The following is a 12937-nucleotide window of genomic DNA, read 5'->3' as shown; positions in this document are numbered from 1 at the left end:
AGATTGGAAAGTGATTTGTAATCATCCTAAGGCTTTGGACTTGACCAATAAGCAAAGAGAAGGCACTGGATGATTGTTAGCAGGGAAGTCATATGGCAGATTCAAACTCTAGAATAACTGCTTGGAAGACTTTATGTAGAATTAACTTGGTGGTCGTCCAGACCAGAAGCAATGTGGCAGTGCTCTAGATTCTGGAAGATAAACAGGAAGTCTACCTGGAGCAGTGGCAATGGATAAGGAGTGCTGGGGCAAATCTAGAAAGCATGTAGGAGGTAGAATCAAGGGGAGGTTGTAACAGATTGAATTCGAATTGTGAAGGAGAAACCTAAATCCAGTGGGTAAGAAAACGATAGTACGCACCATTTACTGGCACAGGAAATAAAAGGAGAAAGGAACAGATTTGTGGGGAACGTAATGACTGTAAGATTTGAACATTTCAAGATTAATGTACCTGTGGGACCACCAAATGGAGATATCTAAAAAGCAATTAGAAATAGAAGCCTGTGATTACAGGGGTCTGACCTAGAAATACAAAATTGCAAGTCATCTGCTTGAAGTGGTACTTAAAGTTCCAGGAGTGAATTCAGTTGCCCAAGGGACAGTGTATAGAGGAAGAAGGCTCTGATGGAAACCAGGAGTGGGGGTGAGAAGGGAAACCAGTGCTAAGGGATCAGGTGGAGGGAAAGGGGGCTTTGGAAGCTGAGAACAGCCAGAGAGGCTGGAGAAGACCAGAAGATGATGATAATCATCACTGTCGTCCCATGGATCACATGGCTATAAACTTGGTGGGGAATACTGTGTATTTCCAGTGCTGAGCACAACACCTGCATGTGGTGGCCCTTAAACATTTGTAGAGACCATGGGGAGTGATACATGTCGTCAAATGACGCATCATTAAATACCAAAAACACCGAGTGGCAGGATCAAGCTATAGCTCAAATATTGTTTGTGGACAATTAACATGAATGGACAGACATTAAACACGGAGACTCCTGACTGTGCCTGTCCCCTCCACCTTCTCCATTCACCAACCAGGAGCCAGGCCTGGCTTCCCCTTCCTCTACAGAGAACATTATCTTAGGAAGAAGCTTGAGAGGATAGAATATTTTCTTAGAAACGAAAAGTTTTGGTGCAGGGTGGGAAAAGTGATAAGCCCCAAACGTGAGCGGTAGTGCTGGGGTGTTCGAGCACCGAGGGGCACCCTCCGAGAGAGCTTCGGCTTTTGGCATCCCCAGGACACCCAAATAGGAATCGAAAGCCTGGTAACGCAAAGCCAAGTTTAGGCTCCTTGAGGAGAAGACCAAGGAAACTTCCAAGCCAGCTACCTGAGGGAGAGGGAAGCGAGCAGCAGTGAGGGCGTGAGTGTGTGTATGTGAGGCTAGGGTGAGGTGGAGGTAGGGGAAGAGCTACAGATTCTTGCAAAGCCGCTTTAAAGTTCCTGCTGGAGATAGCGAAATAAGGCTAACAGCATTATCAACTCTCCAAATATATGGTCTCTCAGAATGCATTGTGTTCGGGAAATTCCAGAGGTGGAGTTCAGTAGACCGCGCTATAAGATAACCTTCGGGTGACTGTGGTTAAGACTATAGTAACTAGAAAATGTTTTACTTGAGCTAAGGCTTAAAATGGTCCTGGTGATATTTTATCATTCAACCAACAAATCTCTGTTGACTTGACTCAGTTGTGAAATGAGCTTTCTTAAAGGTTTATGGGAGAAATGTGCTATTTCACTATGGTAGCAACAGGCCCTCATTTTAATTTTACTCCGTTTGGAAGGGGGAGGGAATAGCTCAGTGGTAGAGTCCATGCTTAGCATACGCGAGGCCGTGGGTTCTATCCCCAGTACCTCCGTTAAATCTAAAAATTAAAAAATAATAAATTTACTCATTTAGTTGAGAAATTAAAGCGTTCAGCTTTTAAACTTGCCGTTTGCAACTTACTTTGCTTTTGCTGCCTTTAATTCCAATTGAGCTCAAATGAAAACTCTTTTAAAGAGAACTGCAGCAGGAGCAGGTGGAGAAGAATCTGGTCTTATGATTTACTATCATCTTTGGAAGGAGAAGGGAAATAAGCTACCTATAGACAAGCCAGAGAAACGGACTCCTCTTGAAATGGTGCTGTGTAAAATGCCTGTTCGTGGATCCTTCTCTCATTGATCGCTGGCAGTTAACTACTGGGAAAAATCAATGGGAGAGGCAAGGTCACTCAGCATTAGGTTATCTGCATAAGAGCGGGAGGACTGGCTGCAAACAGGGACTGGGCTTTGGCTTTGCTTCAAACAGCAACCTCACTGACCCTGGACACCTCAATCCCTAGATCTGGGCTAACGTGGCTACAAAACAGATGTGGGAGGAGAGTCAGGCACAGTCTACACAACGCATAGAACCTCAGTTTCACTGTTGTTGCATTGCCTCCTGGGGCCATTCTTACAGGTCATCCTTTACTGGTGGATTTTATGAGGACTGATTTTTTTTTTCCCTTGTCATGCTTCCTCTCACATCCTTGAAAAACATGCAGTATGCGTCAGACACAATGTCCTGCAATTTTTATAGACGCTGATTAATTGAATTTTCACAGGCCCACTTGAGGAAATGAGCCTCAGAGAAGCGTGTGGGAGTCGCCAGTGAGTGGTCGACCCTGCCTGCCTTGCTAGACCAGCGTCCTGTCTCATTTAGCGCTACTCTAGAAACATCTGGAGACCATTAAAGATAATGATAACAACACAACAGCGGACCAATGCTGGGCATTCCCCAGCCTCATTGAATCAGACTCTGTAGGGTGGAGCCTTGCATTTCAGAACTCTCCCAGGTGATGCTAGTGTGGTGCTCAGCTTGAGGACCACTGTGTGAGACCATGCTTCCTCTCCAAAATGAGGTAGAAACAAGAAAAGAGAATAAGACTAACATTGAGCACTTAACTACAGGCATAGTGCTTATTCTTAGCTAATCCTCCCAAGCAACTGGAAAAGTGTTCCCATTTTACAGATTTGGAAGCTTCTGAGTTACTTAACCAGAGAAGTGAAGTAATTTCTCCCAGATCCCAGAGCTCCTAAGAGGCAGAAAGGAGATATGAGCCCAGGCTTGTGTTCAGGTTACTACGCCACTCGGCTGGGACACACACCTCTGGCCCACATTGAAGGCTCAAGAGAAATTAAGCCAGGCTTGTAAAAACTCAAGCTTGGAACACATTAGAATTTCAAGAGAAGGAAACAGCAAGTTATGGGTTTCCAAGGAGAACAATAAGGCAGAAATACCTGAGAGGAGAGAGAAAGGCATAGTACATCACACAAGAGAAAGAGGCAGAAAGACAAGAGGCAAAGGGGGAGGAAACACATACCACACTCACTGCTCTGATTCTCACGACAGCCCTGTGCGGCAGGAGCTGTAAAGATCTCCCTTCAGCCGGTGGGAAGGCTGAGGCCCAGCGATGCTGAGCAACACCCTCACGTTACACAGCTGGTGAAGTGGCATAGCGTGGACTCAAAGCCCAGGTCCGGGGTCCTAACTACACTCTACACTGCCCACCGCTTTTCAAGGGAAGAGAAAGAAGGAGAAGCAAATAGGATTTATTTTGTTTAATGCTCGGAGGCAGGCACTTTACATTCATTATCTCGCCGAATCAATACATCCAACAAATTCCTTAGTCCTTGTGAGGTGAAAATAACCTCCAACTTGAGTTAAGGAAACAGGCTGGCCATGGTGACAGTGTCTTGCTTAAGGTCTCAGTGAACTGGAAGCAGCAGTTTTAAACTCTAGCTCCAGGGTTCAAACCCTAATTCAGCTAATTTCAAACCCACCTTCCACAAGAAATAGAAATAGTATATATTTTAATACTATTTCTAGAGTATTAGAAAGGCTAGAAACCCCAGCACAGAGAGCTCTAGCAAGGCGGAAACAAAACACGGGACAGCAGTGAAATGGATTTCACTCTATTGATTGGAAATGGGGATATGACTGAATGAGGAAATATTTTAATTTTGTGTGGCCAGGGAAAATTGTCAATGGGCAGCAGAAAGTGGCTTGGAAATAAACATTCTGAACAAATGCCAGGTATTCTTATCTTTACTGGTTATTTGAATTTAGGCACAATCACCCGAAGGGAGGGTAAATAACCGGTCCACACAAGTGCGTCCCCGAGTGCCCACCTGGGACTATAAAACGCCAGCAGGGCGGTTCACGTTTGATGGCACCTGACCTTGAAAACTCAGCTTAAATCACTTTCTTTGATCACGCCTTTCACTCTACAACTCTTAGCACCATAAAGTCCATCTTTAATTGAACTTACTTTTGAAGTTCCAAAGTTTTTTATTTAAAAAAATAAATTTAAGAAAATAGGTATAGACATGAAAAGGGTAAGCCGCAGTAACCATTATCATGATCAGGGGAGAGTGGTTCTGCAGGGCTTTCCTATGCACATACAGACTTGAATAGGTCAGTATTATCAAAATCATTTTTTGCCCAACTACGATTGAATTCTTTGTTGGATAAACAGTCTTGGTGTATTCTATGCCCGTAGGAGCTGGAGGAAGAGAGCGTTTAAAACTAAAACAACTACATTTCAGGCCCAAGGAAAGTATAAAACAGAAACACCCTTTTAAATGAGAGCGGAAACACTCTTTTCTCACTGTGGAGTGGGAAATAGGATTTGAGAAGCAGCATCAGCTTATGTTTTCTTCAGCCCCTTTCATCACTGTTACATAGAGTAAGCATTAGATTAGTATTTCTTGAGTGAATGAGAAATTGTCTTCTTTTATAGTGGCTTTACTTTGGGTTAAATACTGTCAATATCAAAAAAGTTATAGAAACACATGTATCCACATGGAAATGTTATAAAGAGTGCTCCAAAGAAGATTATAAATCTTATTATCATCCATTTTGGATTATTCAAGCCAGGATTCACTTCTGTTTTTACTGTAACTGACATATGAAATTAGCCCTGTTGCTTTTTGCCACTTTGGAGTTTTTGAGACTTTGCCCCCTCATTCTGTGACATGAATTTTCATGTGTGCACGTGTGCACACGTGTGTATGTGTATGCGTGTGTATGCAAGCTTGTTTTGTTCTCTGAAGTGAATTGTAAGCTCTGTAAGAGTGGGGAAGTTTCTTTTGATTACTTTTGTATTCTCCCAGCACTTGGCACATGTTCTGCACACTGTAGACGTTAAATTAAAGTTCGTTGACTTTACGGAGTATTCTGACTGTATTAGTTTAGTTTGCTAGGGAGGCCGAAACAAAGTAGCACAAACTGGGTGGCTTAAGCCACAGAAATGTATTGTCTCACTGTTCTGGAGGCCAGATCTGAAGTTGAGGTGTTGGCAGGACTGGTTCCTTCTGAGGGCTCTGAGGGAAGGATTGTTCCAGGCCTGTCTCCTTGGATTGCAGATAGCTGTCTTCTTCTGTCTCTTCACATCATCTTCATCTTCCCTTAGACATATCCGTCTGTGTCCACATTTTCCCTTTTTATGCAGACACCAGTTGGATTAGGGCCCATCCCAATCACCTCATTTTAACTAATTATACCTGCAACGGCCCTTTTTCCAAATAAGGTCAAATTCCGAGGTACTTGGGGTTAGGACTTTGATATATAAATTTGGGAGAAGGACACAATTCACAGGTAGTGACCTTCCGCAGAATCTTAAAAATTCAGAGTGAGAAGAGGCTTTTAAATTTTAAACATCACTGAGTTTGCCTACCTGATACCTGAATTCTCTCTTCCCCCAAGCCAAGAAGAGCATTTAGAATTTTAATATTTTTGGCAACAGGATTTTAGGGTTGTTTTTGTCTTTTAACGTGTCTGCGTTTGCTTTCCAGAATGGTTCCCACTGCCGAAGCCTCAGAGCCTTCAGAATGTCTGCAACAGGTACGCACCACCTTGGAAAGCCTATCTTTCAGCAGAGTTGAAGGGACATTTCCCCCAGACCTCAGTCTGCTGAACACCCCACCCCTGAGCACCTTGAGCAGGGGGGCCCTCAGCACCAGGAAGATGCCTCTGGGAGAGGCAGCCACCTGTGATCTGTTAGTTTTTCTCTATGAACCATTTTACTTTCAGTGAGTTTGGTCATTAAAATTGTTTTGTGCCCCTCAACCATGCCCAAGGCTCTGAGAGCGAGGGAGTGTTGGCCTGTAAGAAAACCTAGTGGGTTTATTATTCTCCAACACAGAGAAACCAAATAACATCATTGAGTGGCTATTGGAGGTGGGGGACAACGTGATTCATGGAGGTCATGCTTTCCCAGGCCCTCTCTACGCAGTCTCGGCTCAGACCAGGGCAGACTTTTATTACCAGCTTTCAACAAATCCCTAGTTTCTTTTGCAAAGTAAAACAGATAATAGAGACATTCCCGGAATAGTTCGCTAACTAAGCCGTGCCAGGCAACCTCAGGGCTAAGAAGAACTCAGTGTTTTCGGACAATGACCAATTACAATAACCAGTATTATTTGATCTGAGAGTAATTAGCCGAGGCTCTGTTCTTTTTGCTTCAGTGAGGAGGCAAAAAGGGCAGTGAGGAAAACATCAGAGACAGGGGAAAGGAGCTCAAATGTCAAAGAAAAACACACTCTCGCAGGTGGGGAGAAGGGAAAGAGATCCTAACGGAACGTTTGAACGTTGTTCTGCCCTGAAAAATGTGGTAGGGTTTAACCCAACCGAATTTTGTTTGATTTTCTCCCTACTTACTGTTCATGGGCTTTAAAAAGCCTCCGTGGAGAGTGAATGTCAGAGCACAAAGAGTAAGATAGGTCGGAACAGAGAACTGTAGACTAGCAAAGGATCTTTTTCGGGAGGAACAATTTTCCCCAGGGTGTCCACACGCTCCACTCTTATTTTCAAATGCACTGTGTCACCTGAAACTCCCCACTGTTTTGGAGACAGGTTCCAGGGAACTGTTTATCTTCTCGTTCAAGATGTGCAGACTTCGTCTCGCCAGCATAGTCAGGCTCCCTAACCCCTCACTAGAGAGATTTGGATTTTAGCGCTCTCCTGTGGCTTTCTTCCGTTTCACCATTAGCTTCCAAAATAAATGGTAACTCCAAACCTGCAGACCACTTTAATACCCACCGCTGCTGTCGTTGGCGCTGCCCCCCGGCAGAAGAAAGCACCATGAGCCCCTTGCAGTCACCTTACCGGCCCTTCCTTCCAGGCTGAGCAGGACTTGGATTCACTGAATGTCCCTCTGGCTTTTCTGATCCACACAACACGCACTCTGCCTTCACTCAGACTTCTGGCTTCTCTCTGCTCAAATTCTCAAAGCAAGGAGTCATGTCTAGAGATGTGCTGCCTAATATAGTAGCCACTAACCATGTGCGGCTATTCTAATTTAAACTAGCTTAAATTTAATTTAAAATTCAGTTACTCCAAGGATTTACTATGTCACACAAGGAATTACATTCAATGTCTTGTAATAACCTATAATGGAATATAATCTGCAACAGAAAACCCCCAAAACTGAATCGCTATGCTGTACACTTGAAACTAATGCAAAATTGTAAATCAACTATACTTCAATTAAAAAAAAAAAACTTAGTTGCTCAATTGCACTAGCCACATTTCAAGGGCTCGATAGCCACATGTGAGTAGAGGCTATCGTATGGGACATGGCAGAAATAGAATATGCTCGTCATCAAGGAAAGTTCTGTTAGACAGCATGGGCCTACATTATCACGAGAGAAAATTCTTGGCTCTGAGAAGGGCTTTGTCATTGAAAGAGGACTAAGGTTAGGTGGGATGTTTGCTCTGAGCCTAACAGGGGGCTACATGTATTATTTTATTCCTCACAAATCTCCCCCTCGTTTTAAAGAGGAGGAAACTGAAGCGCAAGGAAGTTCAGTAACTTGGCCAAAGTCATCAAGCTAGGTAAGCAGCGGGGCTGGGATTCATCTGGTCGCAGGTCTCTGTGGCTTTGTCAATTGAGTCAGGTTGCAAGTGTGATGAGTAAAGAGCAACCTAGTTGTCACTGGCTTTTTTACAAGATTTCTGCAGAGGGACTGTGCCCAGCCTGGAAATGCACCTTGGGGCCTTGTCTGGGGTTTGATGGTGACCCGATTAACGTGGGCCTAGGAAGTGCACACTCACTCATTAGATTGATTGGAAAATTATCAGGCAGCTTCTCTGATGGTGTTTCCCCCTAGTGTTGAGTACAGTTCTTATCTGCAGATATCTTCTTTACCATATCTTTAACTGACAACTTTGAAAAAGTACCCAGTCTCCTGAAAAAACAACAGAAAGTTCATTACTGAAGAAAAAAAAAAAGATGACATTTGAGTAAAGAATAAAGCCCACAGTTTACTTAATAGTATTGTGGCAATATTAATGACTCAGTTTTGAGAATTTTATTCTGACTGTGTAAAATCTTAACATGAGGGGAAACTAGGGAAACATAAAAGATAACTCTCTGCATTACTCCTAAACCTCTTCTGCAAACCTAAAATTACTTCAAAATAAAAAACAATTTGAAAAATGAGGGGGGAAAATGCCTACTCTATCCCTGCCCTTTTTCTCTTTCTATAGATCTAGAGAAAAACAACAAAGAACTCAGCTGAACTCACAGTGACTAGTCTTGTGCTGCAGATAAAGCCCTTCCACCGTCACCCTGGTGGCAGCAGTGGCAGTGGGAGACTTTCATGCTCAGAGCCAGGCTGTGCTAAGAAATCAAGGCTGTTGCCTCAGGCCCCTGAGAACCACCAGATTCCAAATGTGTTGAGTGACAGGCTGGTTGATGGTGCTTTACACAACCACAGAGCCTCATTTTCATTTTTTCTTATTGTTTGTGTGTCCAATCTGGACTTCTAAAATTAAATGTGGATGTCCTCACACCCAGGACAACTTTTAGGGGTGACTGACAATTGTAATCCTTTTTACCATTTTTATAAGCAGTAGGGCCCCTGGCAATTCAGGTTGGGTGGAATGAATTTGTTTCCTTTGCACGCACAGACAGGAACTCTCCTGGGCTTCTGGTGGACATGGAAATTGGCACAACTAGCCGATATTCTTAATCAAGAAGTTTAACATGTGTAGTATCCTTCTACCTGGGAGTTTCAACTTTCAGAATTACTACTAAGGAAATCATTGCACAAGTACACAGAGGTTTCTCTTTGAAGATATTTGTTGCAGCATGATTTTAGTAGTAGCCCCTCACACGCCAAAAGGAAAGGAAACAACTTCGGTAAGGGTTTGGCTATGTGGATTATGGTATATCTACATAAAGGAATGCTATGTAGTCATTAAAACTATGTCCTAGAAGGCTCTTCAAAGTCCTGGGAATATGAGCAAGATAGTCAAGTGCATAAAGTGGGTTAGCACAGCATGTAGAGGATGATCCCATTGGTTTGTTTCCTTTTTGTAAAACAAAAAATATATCTGCATAAAAATAAAGAGATAAAGAAGAATAAGCAGTAAAGCTGATGGTGATTATCTTTGTGGGAAGGAGGGTACCTCAGAGTGATGGGATAGTTCTCATCTTCATTCTCTGCATTTTCTAAGTGTCCTACAAAAAACACATATTATTTTGGTAATGGAACACTTCTCACTTCTGGAAATGTTACTAGAAGGAGAGGTTCATGAGAGGATGCTTTGTCTTTGTTAACAGACTCATTGATTGGGTGGGTGGGTTCTCACTTTGCAAGGTGCTCCTGGCGTGTTCTGTAGCTAACATCACAATTCTAACGAATGAAATCGATTAACATTTAGCGTACATGGAAGGTGCCAGTGGCCGGTAGGCAAGTTAATTCTGTGATACTTGCTTTTTGTGCCAACTTTCATTTCCAAAGTAGGGGTTGTAACCAGTGAAGACTATTCCGATAGGAGTTAGAGGAGGTGGCCAGCTGTAGAAATGTGACAATAAAGGCAGTGGATAGTAAGGAAAACTACAGATGGCAGGAAGAAGCAGAATGATACAAACATGGAAGTAAATTAATGTTTGTGCCTGGAGAGGCAACATCTGTATTCCTGAGGCTCTTTTCTCAGCTCCCAATAAGAGTGCATTGTGCTAATAGCAAGGTAGAGAGTCTGGACGCTTGTCTAGATCAGGTGGTGCTACTATGAGTGCCGCTCCTCAAGGCTTATGGCCAGGAGGGAGCGTATTTGGTTTACACAGGGAAGACCAAAGTGAAATTGGCTCACAGGAAGAAAAGCCTTCATTTGTGTACTTTACTCCAGTCACTGCCTCTGCCAGTTAAGGAACAGAGGCAGGCAGTGGCAGTCATGGTTTGAAGGCCATGAGGCTGAAATAAATCCCAGCACCTCTAAAAGCCTTGATACAACCTTGTGGGGAGGGCCGGGGGAGGGCTGTTCAGTTGAAGAGGAAAATCCTAAAAAGGAAGTCCTCATGTTACTGACAGATTCCTACTCTCCTTTCTCTCATTTGTCTGGCAAAAGTGGCCTGTTCTTCTTATATGTGTCCCTACTACCCTGGTAAGCTCCATTCGCCTTTCCTGGCTTCCCCAGCCACCCAACATAAATACAGTCTAAATAAAACCAGTATGTATGCTGTGCTAACATGAGATCAAAACAGGTCCCCTAGCCTTCCTTGTCCAATCAGATTGCAGCTCCTAATGGGTGGGTGTGCTCAGAGGGAACAAATCTGTTGGGGGTGGGGAGTGTGGAGGTGGACGCTGATAGAGGCATTGCTCCCCCCTCACTGTAACCGCCTATGCACCCACCCACCCCCTAGGAAGTTCAGAGAGTGGGTTCAGGCCCGAATTTTGGCACACATCCCACCCTACCACCTTGATAGTGAGAATGAACTGGTTAAAATTTTTTTCACAAGGTTTTTCATGAATCTCCTTCCAGATGGATACCAGGTCCTAGGGATTTGTACCAGCTTCCCCACTCCAGACTCCTATCTCACTGGCCCTGAAAACCTGCACCCGGGCAGGGCATCCTGGTTGGAGAACATATCCGCCAGCTCTTCAGGTTACAAACTACCAAGCAGGACTCCACCCCAGGTTCCCTTCTCTCCTAACTGGCCTGGGAATTTGCAAATTTCTTCTCTACCTTAAGTCTATGAAGCAATTACTCTTGAGTTTGAGGGTAAAGTTACATGTTTGTAGAAACAATTTTATGTCATGGGAATCAGATACCTAAAAGTTTTTTAATGTAAATCTTATGCAAAAGTCAGGCAAATTACACCTCTGGGCCAGGACTTCCAGCATCACTGCATCATGGCACCTGAGAAGGAAAAGGATATCTGTTTGTCACTTCAGGTGGCTGCATACCAACATTATGTCCATCTATTTTTGCTTAATTGGGCAGTTGCATGGACATGCAACTTAATTCTGAATGTCAGGCATCAGTTCTGTAGATAATTGCTTCTCAAGATCTGCACAGTTTTCTGCCTTGTGATTTCCACTGGTAAACCTGTCCATGGGCTCTAGAGATGGATGTGCTTAAATGATGGACACTAGATTAGCAAAGCTTTTCAGACATTGTCCATAAATAGGAAGCATAAACACCTACAGGGCCAGCAGGACCAGCCTCAGTCCCTCCCCAGCTTCATATCAGGCCCCGCTCCTCTTCTTAGTCCCAGGCAGCCAACTGGCCTTTCTTCCCTTCTTTAAAATCGCTCTGCAACACCTGCCCCTCCCCTGCCCCAGTTCAGCTCTCAGCTCAAATGCTGCTTCCTCGGGGAAGTCCTCCCTGATCACCTCCTAAGTTAGAAATCTGGACCTTTTTCTTCACAGTTGTACTTATGCATTTGTATGATCATTTGGTTAGTGCCTAACTCCTCTACTAGATTACGCTACCAGAAGGCAGTCTTTCCTGTAGCACCCAGATCCAACTACCTACATAATGGTTGCTCAGCTAATGGATTTGCTCATCTCCAAATTTGTAATTCAACATAAAGTCAACTTGAGGATTTGTTTCCATTGTAATTTGGATACTTAACTGTCTTTGTTTCCTATGTTCCATCTCAAGGGAAACCAATAGAGCTTCTTAGAGAATAACCCTGGGGACACTGTAAATAAGGGTGTTTTCCACCCAAGTTTCACCCTCCAGAGTCTCCTCTCTCCCTCTTCCCCTTCCAGGATTCTATGCTTGCAGTTCTTGGAGCGTATTTCCAACCGGGCTTTTCTGCTTGCTAGGGGCTGCTGTGTTCCTCAAGGAAAAATCCTTAATTATATATTTCTGTTTCTATAATTACAATTCCAGGTCCTTTATGCATACATGGTACCCAGAACCATAGTGGAGGGGGTCGGGTAGGGGATGAATGATAGAATCCTGAAATTACCCCTTCATCTTAGTAACAGGACAAGGTGAGGGTTTTGGTGTGGGGGTTGTTTTCCCACTTGCCATCAACTTCACTAATCCCAGGAAAATTCTATCTGAAGCTCTTCTCACCATCTCCTTTTCTTTACTTTTCTTCTTTCCTATTTTTCAGAAGGGAGGCCTCTGGAGAAACTCTTTTTCTCTTTCACTTTTCCAGGTTGGGCAGGGCTCCGGAAGCCGAAGACCTGGCCTCCCAAATGCTGAAAGGCTTTCCGAGAGACCGCGTCTCCGCCCAGGAAGCACTGGTTCACAGTTATTTCAGTGCCCTGCCGGCTCAGCTGCACCAGCTGCCTGATGGTGAGCGAGGGTGTGTGTGTGTGTGTGTGTGTATGTGTGTGTGTGTGTGTGTGTGTGTGTGTGTGTGTGTGTGTGTGTGCGCGCACATACACATATAAGTCTCAGTGCCTACGTGTTTTCTCTGAGCATTGAAGAAGCATAGACTTTGCAACCAGAAGTGAGCTTAGATCTGGGAGAAGCAAGATGGGACCAAATCTTGCCTGAGTTTTGTTTGAGATTTTCTAAAACTCAGAAGTTGAGGGTTGAGGTGACACAGACCTCCTTGTAATGATCCAAATATTTCCCACCTACACACATGTAGAAATTGGATGAGATGAAAGTTGCCTCTGAGTTTGCTTTCACTCGCATCTGCCAGGAGAGGCAAAACCAAAGTTTCTAAC

At 43.9% G+C, this 12937-nt stretch overlaps 1 protein-coding gene across 2 annotated transcripts in view; it reads left to right on the top strand.

The window, feature by feature from the left end:
* Nucleotides 1-12937, top strand: part of CDK15 (cyclin dependent kinase 15) — an 81615-nt gene that overhangs the window by 52439 nt on the left and 16239 nt on the right. For both annotated transcript variants that reach the window (XM_045508037.2, XM_010971839.3), the window contains exons 11-12: nucleotides 5810-5858; nucleotides 12418-12557. In XM_045508037.2, coding sequence (XP_045363993.2) covers nucleotides 5810-5858; nucleotides 12418-12557 — 189 coding nt within the window. The remainder of the gene's footprint in view (nucleotides 1-5809; nucleotides 5859-12417; nucleotides 12558-12937) is intronic.

The sequence above is a fragment of the Camelus bactrianus genome, chromosome 5 (assembly GCF_048773025.1).
Source record: "Camelus bactrianus isolate YW-2024 breed Bactrian camel chromosome 5, ASM4877302v1, whole genome shotgun sequence".
Classification (NCBI taxonomy): Eukaryota; Metazoa; Chordata; class Mammalia; order Artiodactyla; family Camelidae; genus Camelus; species Camelus bactrianus.
The sequence above is the reverse complement of the archived record's forward strand: the minus strand, read 5'-3'. Positions and strand labels throughout refer to the sequence as shown.